The following is a 19,490-nucleotide window of genomic DNA, read 5'->3' as shown; positions in this document are numbered from 1 at the left end:
GTAAAGAAAACAATGGTGTGTCTTTAGAAGAAAATATAACAGAAAGTTTTGAACCTAACTTATTTTTCAATGAAAATTTTCTGGGACAGCCAAACTTATTAGATTAGTGATATTTATGTTTGAAAGAAAACTTCCCGTATTTTTTTTACAATAAATTTTGACCTCTCAGCTCTGCATTTAAAGGAAGTAAATTATAGTGAGGAGACTGCAGATATCTTTAAAGTTAAACATCATGAATGACTGTAGATAAAGAAATGTTTCACATGAGATATACCAAATGTGTGTAAAACTATATCCTTATTCATTTTAGCTTTTACTAGAATAATAAAATCATTTTTTTAAAAATCAAGTCATGCATTTAAGATCTGTTATTTCTAAATTATAAAGTAAATTTTATTTAAAAAATCATCCATATCTGGTAATCATTTTATATATGTGTGTTGTAATTATTCTTATAATAATATTACTTTCATTTTTAGGGTTTAGAAAAAATTTATATTTTTCTTTAAATCGTTGATTGAAAACTGGGTATTTTGAAAAAATTAAACATCTTAAAACATATTGATAACTACAAATCAATAGAGGTCTGCATTTCATTTTGTGTTAACCAGCAAAAAGATTATATTGTGATGCCTCAAGTAAAGTTGTTATATTTTGCTGGTGCAAGAACCCAAGGAAAAACTGATCATGTGGACTGGAAGACTTTGATGAACTTTTTAAATGAGGTAATTAGTTGATGTTAAGTTTTACTTCTGTGGGACGCTTTCAGAGGGTACTGTGTTATTATGTGATGTAAATGATTCTTCATTTAGTTTTTTATTGTGTGTTTTAAATTTAATTTACATATGCATTTACAAATGATAGAGACTTTAATAGGATTAAGTTCATGCTCATTGAAGCTCTGAGTTAGAATACAATTACAGTTCAAATTTAGGCCAACTCTGTAATTTTTAACACTTGTATCATTTAACAATAGACTGACAGTATATGAACTACTAAACTAAACTCAACATTTTCTGTGTAATACTGTTATGTTTTCCAACAAACTTTCCTGGCTTGCTCGAAAACTGTTTTCTTACTTTTATAATCTCAGTGTTTTTTTCAGTTCATTCTCAAATGTCTGAGCTTAGATCCTTCTAATAGACCTACTATTAGAACATTTTAATTATATTTGTAACACATAACTGCAAGAATAACATATGGAAATTTTCACAGTAAACATTATAATAACTTTTCAAAATGCCATAAATAATAATTTTTTTTCTATTACTGATTTTGTAGATTATCGATATTGAGGATTGTAAAATATACTCAAAACCTTTTTGCTTTGGACACAGACTTAACATGAGATATTTTTATTCAACATAAAAAAGTGAAAAGTAAACTGATGTTTTGCATGTTTTATTTGAAGTCTGTTTTAATCAGAGTTTTGTTTTTTGCTTTTGAATATGTAACCCATAGAAACAAAGAGACCCCAGACTGAATGAAATCCTCTATCCTTTCTACAGTGAAAAGAGAGTCAAGGAAATTATTTCCACTTATGAACCAGATTCAGAGAAAGCTCAGGAAGGTGGGTACAATTCATTTATAACTTATTAGCTTTGTAATTTACCTATTTAAAAAAAAACAATGTACAGTTGTGAGTTTTAGATCAGATATTTTTGTTTATTCTTGTTTTATATTTCTAAGTGATTTATTCTCTGAAAGATATGAAATATTCAATGTTAATAGGACATTTCACATTGAAGTTATGGTAACATATGATAATGGGAAAATGTATGCTGTCACTTTAGGTTTAAAATATTCAGAATAAAATAAATTTCATACAATACCCTATAACCTGAGCATTTTCAAAATGTCCATCTTTCAAAAGTGCTCAGGTTATACAGTGTCATATTTTTGTGTTAAATTGATTTCTTGAACATAATGTTTTCCTTACATCACAGTAAAGTTGTATCAGGAACATTTATAACAAAACGTTTTGGATTGTTTGTGAGATTTTTTAAATCATTTTAAAGAGTCATATTTTATTAAAGTTTTCTTGTATCTAAATAATACTCTAAGCTGCAGTATTTCACAGTTGAGATTCTCTAAAGTTATAAGTTTGGTGTATTTGCCTAAAGGAGGAGACAGAAGCCATCTATATTAAATTTTTACAGCATTTTAAGAATTGAAGTATTGATTATATGGATATCTAATGTTCTGTTGGATTGTAAAACTTAAAAGGGAGATACTGAGGTATTTAATAATAAAGCACACTTATGAAAAATTGGAACAGCTTATAATGAAACAACAATAGATTTGTAATCTGTGTCCAAGATCATATTAGGCAATATTAGTGTTAACATGACTGACAAACAACATTATGTTACTGGATCTTTTAACTGTGAATTGTGTGTTGAACTTAATATAATTGAATATTATGTACATTTTGGTATACTGCATCATGCAGCAATATGTTTTTGTTATATGTTATACAAAACTGATGTTAGCGTAACTTGTCTTAAATTTGTAATATTTATAATTTCTTTATTTCTTTTCATAGGTTATTTGACCCAGGATGGGTTGATCAGGTACTTAATGTCCAATGAGAACGCACCAGTGTTTTTGGACAGGTTGGAGATTTACATGGACATGGACCAGCCTTTGTCCCACTATTACATCAACTCCTCCCACAACACATACCTCACTGGGAGACAGTTTGGTGGTCGATCCTCAGTAGAAATGTACAGACAAGTGCTACTTGCTGGATGCAGGTAGGAGAACTTTTTAACTTTCTTGTCCCAGAGGTGTTGCTAGGTGTTTAAAATATTTGGGGCTCTGACCCATAGGTTAGTAATTTTGGACATTTCAGTACAATACTGATTTTTTAAAACACCAACTGAGGATTTGGGGCATTTTAAAACAGAATTTGGATACATACTCTATGTGCCAGTGCCTAGTAGCACCTCAGCCTTGTTCAGTATGTACTGTTCTAATAAAGTAATATAAAAGTAAATAATTAGATGACAATAAAATGAACTTTTTGTTTCTATACTTTATTATTTCTGGATCGATTTTGAAACCTGTTTTATTTAAGGTGACAGTAATATTCTTATACTGTTCTTTGTACACTGTATCAATAAATATGCTGAATAGAACATCCAACACTACTATTCAAAAACTATAAACAGTTAGCTGTGATTGTTAGAAACTTAATTTTTCTCTCAGTACAGTATACAATAGAAGATAATATTAACATTCTCAATCATACATTCAGGGTCAGGTTTTTAATTGTTGCAAGATCTATGCTATGTGGAATTATCACTTCCTAATCCTTGTAAACATTTAATTGGTGATCAAGCAACACCTAAATTTTTGTACAAGCTGGTGCCTTATGACATTTAATATAGTCTTTTACATAAAACCATGTAGGGAGAAAATGAAGCCACCTAACAAGGACAGATGTAGCTGTAAAAGTGAAAAACATTTTATTTATATTGATCCATCTGATGTTTCAAAATCCACATATTCCATCACCAGTAACATCTGAAAACAGGGCATATTGGTATATACAAATACATATTAAATAAAATCTTAAAAATCATTAATTGGAAATAATGCATATAAATTGTGAATTGAATTGAAGAATATATTCAAAATATTATTATTAGCAAATAATAGTGCAAATACATTTACATAAAAAACATGAAATGAAAAATCAAACAGTAATACATTAGCTACATGAAATACACATCGGTAGTTGATTGTCATTATACTGATTGAAACCAATTTAGTAAGAAGGATGTTTGTTGGTTAATTAGAGTAGTATTTCGCTATTATAAGGTTTTCTTTAATGAAATGTTCAAGATCTGTAGATCTGGTAGTAATCATGGTAAAATTGTTTTATTTGTGTGATTGAATTTCTGAGTAATGAAGATTTACTGGATAAAGTTCAGTTCTATTTGCTTCTCATAGCCTGTATAGATTCTTCAAATGGTGCTTTTCCAGTGTACTTGACCATACTATTATACCAGGGTATTTGTTCAGGAGCTGTGCTGTTCTCAGTTACATTAATTTCCCTCTGAGTAAATGGGTAGGGTGAACACAGTAGAACATCTAGTGACTACTTTACTACAAAGTATCAATCTGTTCTTTTCTAACTCTGAAAGAAATTGTAGCAAAATACACAATCAAAATCTTTGTTCAACTAAACATAGATAAAGAACAGAGGCAAAACATGGACAAGTGTTTCTATGAGTGGATGATAATAGAGAGAGAGATTCTGTAAGAGAAACGTTTTTTGTCTCTCTCACCAGCTTAGTGTGAGCCATTTTGTACAAAACAAAGAAAAGCCAAATATTAAAATGATCAGCTGTCCTGTTCAGCACATGTGATTGACAGAACATAATGCTAAAGGCCAGAGTATCATATGTAATGCATAACTTCATTAATTCGATATGCAGCTGGCAGTTGGAACTATTTATTGTGGCTTTATGTTTGAGATTAGAAGAGAAGTTTCTATGACTATCACATGTGGTGATCAAATCATATGTGAATGATGATAGATTAAGTTACTTTTATTCAAGAGAAAATGTAAACCTAGGATAATTTTTTTATATTTTCATAAGCCATTACACTAATTTTCCAACAAAAGAATAATATTTATAAAACCTGCAATATCAAGAATACAAGAAAGCCATTTGTTAAAAACAAGATTTATGGAGTATCTAATATTAAAGTAACATTAAAATTATGTTTTGGTTTCATGCAATTTAAACAGAATGCATTTAAGCATTGAAAGCACTGTGTTGCTACTTGTTTTCATTTTTCTTTCTGCACTTGTGATGTATTTTCAGTTTGTACTAATTTTTCATAATAACCTTAGCATCATTTGCATGCAATTTATTTTCCTTTTTTCCAATTTTCAACAAATTGCTGTCAGTTCACACAGTGTTTTACTTGGTACTGGTTTTTCAGTACTTGCCATATTCCCCATCCACATCATTCCAACAGATTTTGTAAATATCTCCTGTGAAAGCTTGTTTTACACTTGCAGACACCTTGCTAGTTCAGTAGTGCTGTACCATTTGTCTGTGACAATGAGTTTTCCAGAATTCAACAGAGGTTCTGCAAGGTTAATAACTACTGAGCCTAAATGATCCAAACTTGATCTTTTATTGCAAGATCCTTTACTACAGTATATAGAGAAATTCCAAGTATATTCACTGATCTTGCATAATTTAAACATTTTTATTTCATACATTTTGACTTTTTGTTTTTGGGATTGCACTCCCTGGAAAGAAGGCAGCTTGTATGAGAAAATTGTGATTTTATTTATTGGTATCTCCTCAACTTGAATCTAGAGTTCTTGAATGTTTGTGACAACAATATTCCTGAAACTAGAACCTTATATAATCTGTCACCATCTGAAGCTGTTTTATTCTCACTAAAATGACAATTATTTATTATTGTAGCAAACCTATTGTATGAAATACAACTGTGATGAAATAAAGGGGTAAGAAACATCAGATTTTTTTTACATCTTAGGAAAACGAATAAACTTAGTTATAATGATGACATAGAATTTTTTCATTTCAATGCCTGTCACATACTTAGCTATCCATGAATAACATTGCAATTAATGATTGGCTATAAACTGCTGTATGTATCTGTTAGTTTCAACTAGCAGTAAATGGATGAGTTGATCATCAACTAATTTTTGAAAATATCATTGTAGGACTCGCACTTGCTGCTGGTCTACTGGTAGGTGTTTTGCAGACCAAAGTTTGATGGAGAGATTATTGTAACCTTCTAAATAAAATTGGCTGTCAATTTTGGCTAATTGATTTGATATATCAATTGAACCTTCTTTATCTAATAATGATGTTTCTGATGCATTGTCTGGGGTTGAAGGTTTTTATTCATCACTGCTGCTACTGGCTACAAGTGATTCTGAAGATAAATTAGAGATGACATATTTCCTTTCACTATAAACATTCAGAACCTTTTGATTGCCCTGTGTTCTACTTTCACTGGTTCATCAGGATTATCAAAACTTTGATTCATGATTTTGAGAATATTCATTCACTAGCTTACTAAGTTCATCAGTTGTTGTTTTTTTCTTGGAAATGTTTTGAATGTTAACAAACTTATCTGTACTTTTTATCTGAAGAAAAGAAACCTAAGACAATGAAGTGGGTCCAATGAAAGTTATATATATGATTTTATAGTTGAGTATATCATGTATGATTCGTAGGTGTTTGAGTAAAAATCACACTGTGACACATTTGGTATACTCCTTTGTCTTTCTGTGGTACTAAAAGGATATGTTTCACTGATACATAATTGGATAAGTAGTCAGATAAGTGTATTAACAAAAATCATTAAATGATCTAAAACAAGGAAAGGGTTAAAATGAGAAATAGAGGTAAAACCTAAATCACTAAGAGTTTTTAGAAATTGAAATGAAAGCTTAAAACTTCTGCAAATGTGAATGGCTTAAAATATGCCTACAATCTGACTAACAGGGAAATCCTGGCCTTTATATGCAAATAACAAGTTATACGTAAACAGATCTATGCTGCTTATGGCTTACACCTCAGTCACTTGACACAGGATCACTCTTGCTTCAGTAAAAGGACAAAGAAGCCTAAGTCATTTATTGATTTGCTAACAGAAAAGACAGCTGGGCTTGGAACATCACAAATGCAGGAACAACTGTTGTTCTTGCAAGAAAACGTCTGTAAGAACTACTCCAGCACTTTCTGCTACAAGAATAAAGACAATTTAAATCCTTTCTTCATTGACTTTCAGCAGTAAAAACAAAAGTCGCAAAAACGGAGATTTCAAAAAATTGTATATATAAACATTTCTTTCCCCTTTTAAAGTCAAACTGACTAGTTCGTTTCTCTATCAAATGACTGTGTTAGCTGCTTTTCAGACATTTAGTCTTGGTTCTTCATCATATTATATTGGTGTGTTTGGATATGATAGTGATCCAAACACAAAAGTATGCTTTCACTCATCAATCCACCTAAAATGCCAATTGTTTTAGTGAGAGCAGATAAAGGAGTGGAAGTCTTGGAAACATTGATAATTCAGTGCACAATTAATGAAGCTTCAAAAATCTCAATACCGGTTGGGATCACTCTTGAATTACTGCAGTCTTCCCAAGCTCGATTTTGATTTTCTCTCTTAATTCCTACTATATGACTAGAATATTTTTAAAAATTTTGCCTTAGCATTAATTCTGTTGTTCTTAACTGCTGCAAAACTGTAGTTTCTTTTGTGACAATAGCCATAGTTGTATGGCCATATGCCAATATATCACTCACATAGATCAGGCATCTCTTAGACTGAAGGTTCTTTGAGTGGAAGCCAAGTTAACTTTTTGAAAGTGACTAGAGTATTACCAAATAGCATGACTTAGAGCTTGTGCAAACAGCTTTAAGTTCTGAAAGCAGTTTTGGTCTGCTGTTGTCATTCTATTTGAGTTATGAGTATCCAGGAGCCAGGTATAAAGTACTGAACAACTGGACATCTTCCAGTGTATCCAAACATTCATTTGTTAACAGTTATAGAAAGGAATTGACATGAGTCATAGTATCCATTTCCTAGAAATCAGCATTTAACCTACTCGTGTCATCATTAATTAGATAATCACCACTGGTGATGATCATGCACTCTCTGAAGGCTATATGATTTTGTTCTTTAATACTTGCTGCTTGTTTTCTGGACCATAAACCACATTTTAGACCTTGGTTTGACATCTGCACAACATGCTGTTGATGCACTAGACTTTGCTTGCAGTAAACCAAGGAATGCCACCTGTGTACATGGAAGAACTGTGACTAAATCAATGAAATGTACAAGTGCAGCTGACTCGTTCTGAGTAAATTCCAACTGACACTGAATAATTTTCTATGGAAACTCAGTTCACCTGTTGCATAGGCAAAACTGACAGAATTTCTTCAGTAGATCCATCCTTAGGATACTAATACTAAAACCATGGTCTTCAAAGACTACCTTGGTTAGATAGTTTTAAAAACCTATTTATTTTAAAATATGCTTCTCTATTAACATTTAGTGTGATGCCTTTTACCAGAATGAAACTAGTGTTAACTAACTGTAGTGTTGACTTTATTCATTGCAAAATTAACTATGGTCCTAACCACTCTTGTATCAATCATAACTCATTACTTGACCATGTACCATTACAGTCTCATACCAAGCATCACAAATCCTGAAAAGACTATTTGTACCACTACACTTGATGGCACAAGCTGCCTGATATGCTTCTCTTAGTAAGTGGTCAGATTTGACTCAGGCTCCATTTGTGTTCAGTAGATGAAGCAACAACAGCCACAGCTTGTTTCCAGCCCTTCAGAACCTGCTGTATAGATGTTCAGGATAGAGTGTTTTTTCTCTCTTGCTGTCCAGTAAGTTATGGGCAATTTACATAGAAGTGCTCCTGCAGTCCATAACCATTGTTCCTATTTTCTGAAGCAATGTTCTGGCAGAAATATTATTGGCATTGGGCTGTAGACAAACATCATAGAGTCCAGGGTAATGTGACCTTTATATACATATGAGTTATACATAAGCAAAGTAAGGTTGTTCATGACTTGAACCTCACTCACAGGACCCAGGACCACTCTTGCTGCACCACTTGGGTGAGGAAAACCAAATTTATTATCTGATTCATCAGAATGAATAACAGCTATTACAAACAAATTGACAGCCTCTTTTTTGCAAGAAAACAAGTTTATTGGCTAACAAGAATGATCTCATCTCTGGAACATGTTAGCAGGAAATACCAGTAAAAAAAAAAGTCATAGATGTAGTCTGTAAATAACACTTGTATGAAATCAGGCTGGCAGTTATTTAACTGTGTATTTTTGTGGTAACAGAGAAGACTAAAGGTCAAGGTTGGGTAAAGAGTCTCGTTAATGTATTTTACTTACATTCAAGTTTTTTTTACTGAGAAGCTGATATCATTTCTCAACTAGATCTCAGATTTAGATCACCTGACATTTAGGGCTATTTCTAACTTACTGAATTATTGAGAATTCATATTTTACATTTTTGGAAGTTATAAATCTATTTTAAACTTACATTTCATTAAGTTAACTGTTACTTTAATGTATTTCTAAATCTTCTGCATTTTAGGTGTGTGGAGCTGGACTGTTGGGATGGGAAGGGAGAAGATGAAGAACCTATTATTACACATGGAAAAGCTATGTGTACAGACATTTTGTGTAAGGTAAGGGACTATTCTTTTTATTAGCTCAAAAGCCACTCATGTAAATGTGTTATGGTGAGTTTACAAATGCCTTTACTTGCAGTGCTTGAAGTGGGTTTGGATGTGGCAAGATGCCATCCCACTTCTTTTCAGGAGGGCCCAAGATCATCCTGCTATGTTTTAATAGGCTGTAAATAAATAAAACAAATGAAAAACAAGAAATATAATACTCAGTTTCTAAATTTTCACCAAAAGTTCTGCTTCTTTTTTCCCCCTCATTTCAACTACTAGGTACATGCCTTAATATTTTGTAATGGTAGTATAATCAAAATGTTTTTTAAATTTTGATAATGGTGGTTTTTTAAAACTTACATTTTATCTTGTTTTAGGAATTTAAATAGAGAGTGGTGGAACTCTTACTTCATGTTTTAAGTGTCTTAAATGATAAAGCATATGATAGCTCCAAGTTTTAGGCTGGTATTAAATTAGTGTTCTTGTTTCAGTGTTACTTTCTTCCTTAATATCCAGTGCTCTAGTTTCTTACTGTGTATGCTTTTGTATTGAATATATAGGTAATTCATAAATATGCCATAATGTCACTTTCTTAAAGGCATATTGTTTAATGCTAAATCCTCAAGGACATATTGCATAATTGCCATCCCTTAAGGACAAGGTTGTGTAATGTTGGTTTCTTAAAGACATGGTGTCTAGTGCTAATATTTTAAAAAAACATGCTGTAAGATGTTCAGTCTTTAAGGATCCATTGTATAATGCTGGGTTCTTAAAGAAATGTTTTGTAATTTTGCTTTGTTAAGAATATATTGTGTAATACTGGATCCTTAAGGATAGGATGTGCTATTCTGGGTTGTTAAAGAAATGCTGTGTAATGTTGCTTCCTTAAAAATGTACAATATGGGTTCCTTATAAACATATCGAAAAAAGCTAGGTCCTGAAGGGAATGTTGTATAACACTGCACCCTTAAGAATATGTTGTGCAATGTTGGGATTTTAAAAATATGTTGTGTAATATTGGTTTTTAAGGGCATATTGTGCAATGTTGGGATCTTAAGGGCACATTGTGTAACACTGGGTCCTTAAATAAACATTGTGTAATATTTGGTTCTTAAGAATGTGCTATGTATGCTGGTTTCTCAGATATGTGGTGTGTAGTTATTAGTCCTCACAGATATACTTTTTAATGTTAATTCCTTAAAGGTGTGTGATGCTGGTCCATTGGAGAGCTTGAATAAATTATATTTATTTAAAACATCAAAGATACGTGTGAAAGCCAAAACTTTATTATTTTGTATATTTGTTTAAATTTGTAAAATATATGTATATATAGAATTTATTTCTTACCATAATAAAAACCTAAACTAAATATAACATTATAAAATCAGATATCTTACAGTTTCAGTACTTGTAGATATATTAAGTGTGTTTATGATTATCTTTTTATTATGATTCTTGGTATGTTATAATTATTATGGATGATTCCAGTTATATTTTACTTTTTAAAATAAATATTTGAATGGACACCAGTGTATAAGATCTTAAATTCAAAACTATTGGTATTTGTAATAAAACTTTCAGTTAGAAAGGATAACTTTTGGCCAGTGGGCCTAAATCAATTTACCTGGGTTTGTTTGAAAGATTAGGCTCTAGTTGTAGTGGGTTTATAGCTTATAACATCACGTGTAATATTATAATACAAATATATATATATATGTATATTATTAGAGCTACAAAAACAAAGGTGGAGGTCCTAACCCCTTATTGATCTAATAGCTTGCTTTAAGTTTTGTGTGTGTTATTTTAATTATGTCTGATAGATATAATATACCCCAGTGCTTTTTGGTGTGTGGTCACAATATTTTCTCTTTAAAATGGTGTAATTTAACATTATTTTGTTTCAGTTCTGTTGGTACAGTCATGTATTTGTTAGTGTGTCTATCCATAATGTTGTAGTTTTACATAATTACTTCATTAGGGCTGAGTAGTTGCATCTTATGCCTTTGATGTAAAGCAAATAATTGGAGAATGTGTGTATATGTGTGTGCATGCTTGAGAAAGAGCTTATTATATGAGAATATGAAGTGGTATATGTAAATGAAATAAGCCAAAAATGATAGAAATAAAACAAACATACCACAACTAATTGTTTCTTATTAGGATGTGTTCTATGCTATCAGAGACTGTGCTTTTGTAACATCTGACTATCCTGTTATTCTTTCATTTGAAAATCACTGCAGGTAAGATTTACTTAGAAGGAAGAACAAATGTTTCTTATAAAGAGATTGTGTTAATTTATAGTTTAGCAATATTGCATAAATAATAGAAGCTATTGTTTAAAGTAGATTAGTAAGGATACGAGTGTATGTACTTGTTAAGTTTTCACAAAAATATTTATAATATTGAAAAAGCATGAAAAGTGACAAAAAATCTGTTGATTTATTGAAAAAATATTTGATAACTCATAATTAGTTTGTGTTATGATTGAGAGAAGAAAGAACAGCATTGTTTTAGGTGTATAAATTACAACTTCAGGTAAAAAAATGATTTTACATGGAATGCCTTTGAAATAATAGGTAGATAGAACCATTTCAGTGTATATTAACTTTGGTTTTATTAAAGCTTTTAACATTTCTAGCATTTATTATAAGCTAACAGCCATCTCAGATTTGATAGTGCTTTTTTATCTACTTATATTTTGCTCTTAGTAAAACTCAACAATACAAGCTAGCCAAGTATTGTGATGAAATTCTTGGTGAGCTGCTATTGAGAGAGCCACTGTCAGAATATCCTGTAAGTAATACATATATAATAATTTTTTCAATTAAAAAAATGAGATTTCTGAGATTAAAATATGTCTGCCAATGATAGCTATTCTAAAGTGTAAACATTAAAATGCATGAAAGTTACATATTAGTTCTACTTTCAGGAACTTTCTGAATTAATTCATTATTTCATGGAGAAAGCAGTTTTGAAGAAAGAACTACTTATTTTAATTTATGATTGCTTAAAAAACATACAGTCAAAATACAAGATATATATCAACTTATGGGTTGTAAATACACCATTTTATTGTTGTAACTGACAATAGAATGTGAAGCAAAATTTTAATTTCTGAGCCAAACCATAATTTTATCACAGTTAGAGCCGGGGGTGCCACTTCCAAGTCCTGATGATATGAAGAGAAAGATCCTAATCAAGAACAAGAGATTGAAACCAGAAGTTGAGAAACGTATGAACTTATTCACCATGTTGTTTGTTTTCCTATGGTCATTGTCTCTATTTTATTTGATGTATTCAATAAACGATTATGTTAAAATTAGTTGAGCCTCCTATCAGGTATAGCATATTAAATTAGAAATGGGATGACTTACTGAGAATTTTTTAAAATATATTTGATATGTTTTAAGTATACAAATGAAAACACTTATTATTTGAGTGTTTTAAGTAATAACTGGTTTATAAAATTAAAATGATTATAATATATTTTAACATTTCTGTATTAAAAAAACAAACAGTTTTTGACTTGTTGATTCCTAATGTTATGCTGTAGGTTTGAGTGTTCCAGTATCTGGTTTCTCCACTTCAGATTTTCAACCAGAAATGGTGTCAATTAAGTATAAGAACTATTCAATTCATATTTAATTTTCTTCACATTTCAGAGGAAATGGAACTGTGGAGAAAAGGACAGTTACAAAATGATGATGAGGAAGAAAAAGAAGATGCAGCAGTGAATGTAGAAGTTCTGACTACAGGATCTGGAGATGAAACAGTCGATGGTAATACTTTTGTTATTCACAGGAGTTGTAAAAAAAGTGCGACCAATCTTCCTTGTTTTGGATTCAGTTAAAATATGGTTATCTTCAGAGTGATTAGGCATGCTATATTTTATTTTTGAAATAAAATTAATTATGTTGCAGTTGCTAATTAAAATTTGATATAATATTGAATGCATATTATAATGAGCATGTTGCAGGACTTATATAAATTAGATGTAACTTAAAATTGTAACAGGCATCTGATTGACAGTATATCTAATAATAATGATATTATTATTTAGGAACATTTAAACTATTGTTTCACAGAAGTCTAAAAGATTTAAAATAAAACAATAATTAGTTTATCAGTGATGATAAATTATAAAAAAGTTGATTTTTAATATGTGTTTATAGATGAACCTGTAATTTCTGTATATTTTGAATCTGTTTTTGTTTTTCATTTATAATTTACAATTATTTTTGATGAACGTTTCTATACAGATTTTATGTGTAACTTGTTATAAGTTTCATGTACACAATAAAGAGTATTAATGGAAAATGATGTGTACTTTATAATCATGGTTAGTAAAAGCTGCAATGATAGCTTAAGAGAAAACATTAGGAGGTTAAACAAACCTCATAGTTAAACAAGACTGAGATTTTTGTGCATGTTGTTTTTGTTACTTTTCACATGAAGTTAATATGCAGTGTATGTACATGAGTGTTGTATTCTTAATAAAATTTACCTTTATTTTAAAATTTTGTGAAAGTGTGTTATGTTCAGTTTTTTAAAATATATTATGTTCTTAATAAATAAACAAGTTAAACAAGATACAGTTGGAGAAACTTGGCCCCACTTCTTCATTGCAAGAGAAACTAGCAGCAATATGAAGGGGCAAAATTTGTCCCATGTCTTGTTTAATATACTCATTTGAACATTATATCCCTATATAATATCTTTCTTTTATAGATTACATACTTACAGAGTGTGGTGTTTAACAAAATTTTGCTTCATGGCTCTTTTTATTTTTGTATATACCACACCTTTAAATGGATCCTTTTGATCTATATTGATCTTTTTTTATTTATGTATAAAGTGTTTTGGTAAAATATCATAATTTGTTTTCTTGAATTACAATTTCACACAGCACAAAGCTGGATTTTCATTATAATGTATTTATCTTTATTTACATAAAATCTTTTTACCAAATTATGAACTTGTGTCATCAGCTGATCTAAGGATGAAAAAGCATTTTATTTAATTTTGCTTCATAAATATTTAAATGACGATGATGTGTAATGAATATATTTATATTTATTCAAGGAAGGATGAAAATATTCTGAAGATATTGTCCAATGGATAGTGCTGGCATATATTTTGACAATATTGCTACTAATATTAAACATTTTATGAATTTTGAGACAAAAACGAACTAGTAGTATATTAATATATTTAGTACATTCTAGATTGTTGAAATCAGTTGCATTTCTTAGTTATCATGAATCTGCCCACATTAATACTATATATCATATATTTAATGAATGTTTTGGCCCTGCATGTCTTGGTGATTAGGATGCTTCTCTTGTAATTTGCTGAACATGCTTGCCTTTCCAGATGAGGGTGTGTTTTGATGTGGTGATTGTGATCAATCCTACTGTTATTTGATGAAACTAGCCTATTTGTTGGTGGTAGATATGATTGTATAACTTTGATGGAAGGTGGATGTCCCCTTGGAAAACTAAATCAGACTAACACAATTGTTAATAATAGTATATTTTCATTAACTTCAAACAGTGGAGGGGCATGCGATTCTGCTCTTAGGTGCTTATAACAATGGGTGGTGTTGACTGTCCACCTTCCCTCTAGTCTGTCATTTCCAAATTGGGAGGAGAGGGGTGTAATAATGCAGGTAGTTTACAAGTAGCTTTGTATGAAAAATTCAACAAGAAACAGCAATTAAATATGTTATCTTCTTAAAAAGAAGAAATGGAAAAACAATAATTTTACCAGTTTTTCACTGATTATTCCTTTTAGTCAATAAAATATATTGAAGTGCTCTCATGTTTGTAATGTTAAAGCATTTAGATCTGTTTTGAAACATAATAATAGCATGAAAGCATTTAAAACAGTTGTAGCAATGCTTAAATTCTGGCTGAAGTTTTGGTTGTGTATGTATATACAGCCACAGTTGTGAATAGATTTACTATCTAGACTCCAGGTAACAAATATGTATTACATTTTAAATTTAGTAAAGATATTTTTGCACTATGCTCATTGGCTACAAGATCCACCATGTGCAATGTACATCTCATTAAGTTATGAAGGATGTGATTTGTATTGTCTTTATTTGTTTAAGAATAGTTGTAATATAACATTAGTCAAAGATATGTTTGTGTTATATTTATCAACTGTGACTGTGGTTTTGAGTTGGCAAGAATATATTTGCATTATGGGTAATGATATGTTTGTGTTAGGTTTACCAGTTGTGACACTGATCTTGATGTTTATCAGTCAGTAAGAATGTATTTGTATTATGAACATGGACACGTTTCTGTTATGTTTACTAGGTGTGGCACTTATTTTGTGAGTAATGTTAATTTCCAAAGGAAAGTTGTGTATTATTTTTCTGAGAAATAACTTGCATAATCTTCAGTTAAACATAGTTATATATTATCCAGAGTTTCAGAAGTTAGTTGAATCGGAAGTTTTCTTAGTCTTTTTGTTCGTTTTTTTCAGAAAAGAAGGTAAGACACGTTGGCTTCAAAACCTGAATTCTCTGAACCAAACAAGAAATTGAAACTTAAATGCTGTTATTTTTATTCTTTCTGTGTTTTTGTTGGCAGAGGAGTGACATGGATAATTTCTCTGGACAGTAATATTTTATTGTTACTAAAATTAGCCTAAAGTATTAATCTTATATTGATATTCTTTAAAGGTGTGCATTTGTGTTTAGAATCTTCCTAAAATTCTTGATGATGAGAAACCCACTTGAAATAAAAATGTATCTTAGAACAACTGGTATGGGTATTAACAATTTTACTAATAAAGAAGAGAACAAGGCCCAGCATGGCCAGGTGGTTCAGGCAATTGGCTGGTTAATCTGAGGGTTGCCAGTTCAAATCCCTGTCATACCACACATGCTTGCCATTTCAGCCATTGGGTCATTATAATGTGATTGTCAATCTCATTATTCGTTGGTAAAAGAGTAGCACAAACGTTGATGGTGGGTGATGATGACTGGCTGCCTTCCCTCTAGTTTTACACTACTAAATTAGGGGCGGCTAATGCAGATAGCCCTCGAGTAGCTTTGCGCAAAATTAAAAAAAACAACTACAAAACAAACAAAAATAGAACAATGCTTTGACTTTCCTAGGAAAGTTAAAAGTGTAATATCCATACCAGCCATTCTAAGATACAGTATTCCTAAATGTTTCTCACACAAAAATATTTATAAGAAAAAGTAATATGTAAATATACTTTATGTATCAAGTAGTATGTGTATATATATACTTCATGTGTATAGTCACATGCAAATGTGCTTCTTGTGCAAAATAACATGTAAATATATTTCATGTGTATTCTGTTTCACAGTCAAAACTTTAATTCATCTAATATTATTTACCACTGTTTACGTCCTAGTATTCAGATATATACAAGTAAATTTATCACTGTACTTATATCCTCTCACAAGGTTAGCTATTCTTGTCCAGTGCTGCCTTCTGTATGCCAACTTTTTTCTTTACACATGCCACAAACCTTCTGCTACTGTTGGTATCAAATCATTCCAAGGCATCTCTCATGCAAATCATCATGCATCACTTCTTCACCAACAGGATTATGACACACCTGATGCATGTGACTCTGTATGCCTCTACCAGACTTTCAGTTCTTGTTTGGCAGTGCTGGTGTTCAGATGTGTTCCTTTGTTTATTTCAAGTTTCACATTCACCTTTGGTATATTTGCAAAGTGGTTTTCATTCACATTACTTCCAAGTTTATTCTGACTGTCTGTCTGACTGTTTAATTTAATCCCAGTTTATTGCAGTCACATTATTATTTATAATTTTGATATTTGATTGACTCTTCTTAATTATGAATTCTGAAGTTCATGTTACCAACTTGGTGTTCACACCTGTTACCAGAACAATGTCAGAGGCCTCAGGTGTGGGGAACTAGGCTGGAGATTTATCATAATTTATTCGTAGAGAGATTGATCACTGTTTGGGTCAACCTCTGTTTCTGGACTTTGTCTCACTTCCTTCTTAACATACTGAGCCTGTTCAAGCTGACAAGGACTTGGATTACCTATTTCCACTTTTTGATCTTGCAGTGCCTTCCCACTCCCCTTCTGAAGATTCATTTTAGCCTTTTTGGATTTATTTTTTCAGGTATGTGATGTTTTATCCCTTGACCCTATTTCCTATGAACCAAATTTGTCCTCACTACATGATCAGTTTTCACATCCCTATTTGGTTTTTCTCCCCATCTTAGATATTTGGGTACATACTGATCAATTTGCCATACAATTAAGTGACAGAATTAACATGTCTCACCTCCCAAAGGCTTCAGATCAGTTTGCTCTTTCATATCATCATACAGACTGTCCTTTTCTAGATCAATAATTGTTAGGTTCTGTTTTATCTGTTTGGGGGTGATCTCAGAATCTTCTGTGAGTCTGACCTATGCCAAATTTTCCTGCCTTATGGCCCTTTTTACAGTATCTTTCTATCATCTATCTCCTCTCTGAGGTTCCCCACTGAAATACAAAAAATTTTTGGGGATATCCTTTCCCTTATTTCCTCCATGTTGACTTATTTGTAATCTTCAGCTCTGGCTTTGTATACATGGTTTCTCTGTTCTTGGGACCTTCTAGGTTGTGATGCAACCTTAACTCTCATTCATTTACCAGCATCTTATCTTCAGGATTATGTATGTCTCCATTTTTACAGCATTTTGTACTTGACACAATTTCTGAATCCCTGGATAAGTTGCATCAGTCTATCCTTTTCAATCTCTTTGCCCATTTGTTTCAGTCCAAGTCCAATATGGCACCTGTTACAGTTTTCCTTCCTTCCCAACCCTTACCTGCCTTTCCTTTCAGGATGCCTCATCTCGTTGTTCTCTTCAATGATGCATGCTATCAGCAGTATTGGTGAATACCCAATGGGAGCTTTACTTGTCAATTATCTTCATTAATGGTATTTTTTCTTCAACAGTCATATGGTTCTTCAAGTTTTACCAAAATAATTCATGATTCTATTTCTTTCCCCACCTCCTACATCTCCTATAATGATTTTTTTCCTTCTGCCTTGGGGTACAATGAAAGGCCAACATCTATCAGAGAGAGTTAATGACCTTCTGCCTCAGAAAGCCATCGTATCTGTTCTTAATGCTTTATCTCTTTTCTGTTCCAGACTTTTTGTTGTTACCAAAAAGCCTGGAGACTGGAAGTCTGCCCAACTTTAATTGATTTGTTCAATTGCCCTCTTTTTACCAAGGAATAATTTCTTACCATACCATGAGTGTTTTGTTTGGGCTCATAGATGAATGTAGTCTATGTTTATCTACTCTTTCCTATCTCCTTATGGTCTTGCCCATATTTTCAGTTTGTCTATCATTTTGTGACCTATCCTTTAGGCTTGCTTTTACCCATTATGTTTTCTGTTCAGTAGTCAGAATTTTTGCTTGCCATCTTCATGCTCTGAAGCTGCAACTCCACCATTATATGGGTAATTGGCTTCTTCTGGCTCATTCTGAATTGAAGTCAGCCAGATCATACTCATGAAATCCTTAAAGTGGCTGTTAAGGTGGGCTTGGTTAATCAAATTAAAAAGTCTTTCCCCGTATCCATACATTGGCAGATGTCCAACTTCCTTTCCTTTTCTGGATTTACATTTGTTCATGGATGTATCCATTCAGGTCTGGGGTGCATGGGTCAATCACCAAGAAGCTTCAGATCATTGGTTTGTCAATGAGAAGTCCTTATATATCAGTGTTCTAGAGTTTCTTATGGTCCATCAGGTCTAAATCACTTCTTTCCTCTCACCATTGTCTTGTAATGATTCCTTCCAACAATTAGTTCTGTGGTATAGCACATATCAGTCACCTGATCAAGATCTTTCTGTTTTCAAACACTGAATTTCCCATATTGGGTCCACACACACCACATTCATCTCATTGCATGTGACGTTCTGGATGCTTTCAATCTAGTAGCAGATTATCTTTACTGCCCCTACAAAATTTATCCAACAGAGTGATCTATAGATCCGCTCGTATTCTGAGGACTTTGCTGTAAGTGCACACACAGATGCATCTAGCACAATCCTCAAGTAGCACTGTTTTGGACCCTGGTACCTCATCCTCAGGCTCTGACTGTTGATGCCTTCAGCCAGAATTGGTTCTACAAGTTCCTTTTATGTCTATCATTCTATATGATTATTTCATTTAGTGGTCTTTCTCATCCATACCACTCCATGTTGAGTCTTTCTGATCACTC

The 19,490-nt window shown here is 31.8% G+C and overlaps 1 protein-coding gene across 1 annotated transcript in view; it reads left to right on the top strand.

Moving 5' to 3' along the window:
• The window catches only part of LOC143225714 (1-phosphatidylinositol 4,5-bisphosphate phosphodiesterase-like), a 75,987-nt gene that overhangs the window by 29,106 nt on the left and 27,391 nt on the right, over nucleotides 1–19,490 (top strand). The window contains 8 exon segments of the mRNA XM_076455599.1: nucleotides 668–725; nucleotides 1,462–1,570; nucleotides 2,546–2,756; nucleotides 9,151–9,244; nucleotides 11,396–11,475; nucleotides 11,944–12,028; nucleotides 12,377–12,467; nucleotides 12,898–13,007. Of these exon segments, the coding sequence (XP_076311714.1) occupies nucleotides 668–725; nucleotides 1,462–1,570; nucleotides 2,546–2,756; nucleotides 9,151–9,244; nucleotides 11,396–11,475; nucleotides 11,944–12,028; nucleotides 12,377–12,467; nucleotides 12,898–13,007 (838 nt within the window).

The sequence above is a fragment of the Tachypleus tridentatus genome, chromosome 9 (assembly GCF_004210375.1).
Source record: "Tachypleus tridentatus isolate NWPU-2018 chromosome 9, ASM421037v1, whole genome shotgun sequence".
Classification (NCBI taxonomy): Eukaryota; Metazoa; Arthropoda; class Merostomata; order Xiphosura; family Limulidae; genus Tachypleus; species Tachypleus tridentatus.
Note: the sequence above shows the minus strand (reverse complement) of the source record. Positions and strands in the feature narration are given on the sequence as shown.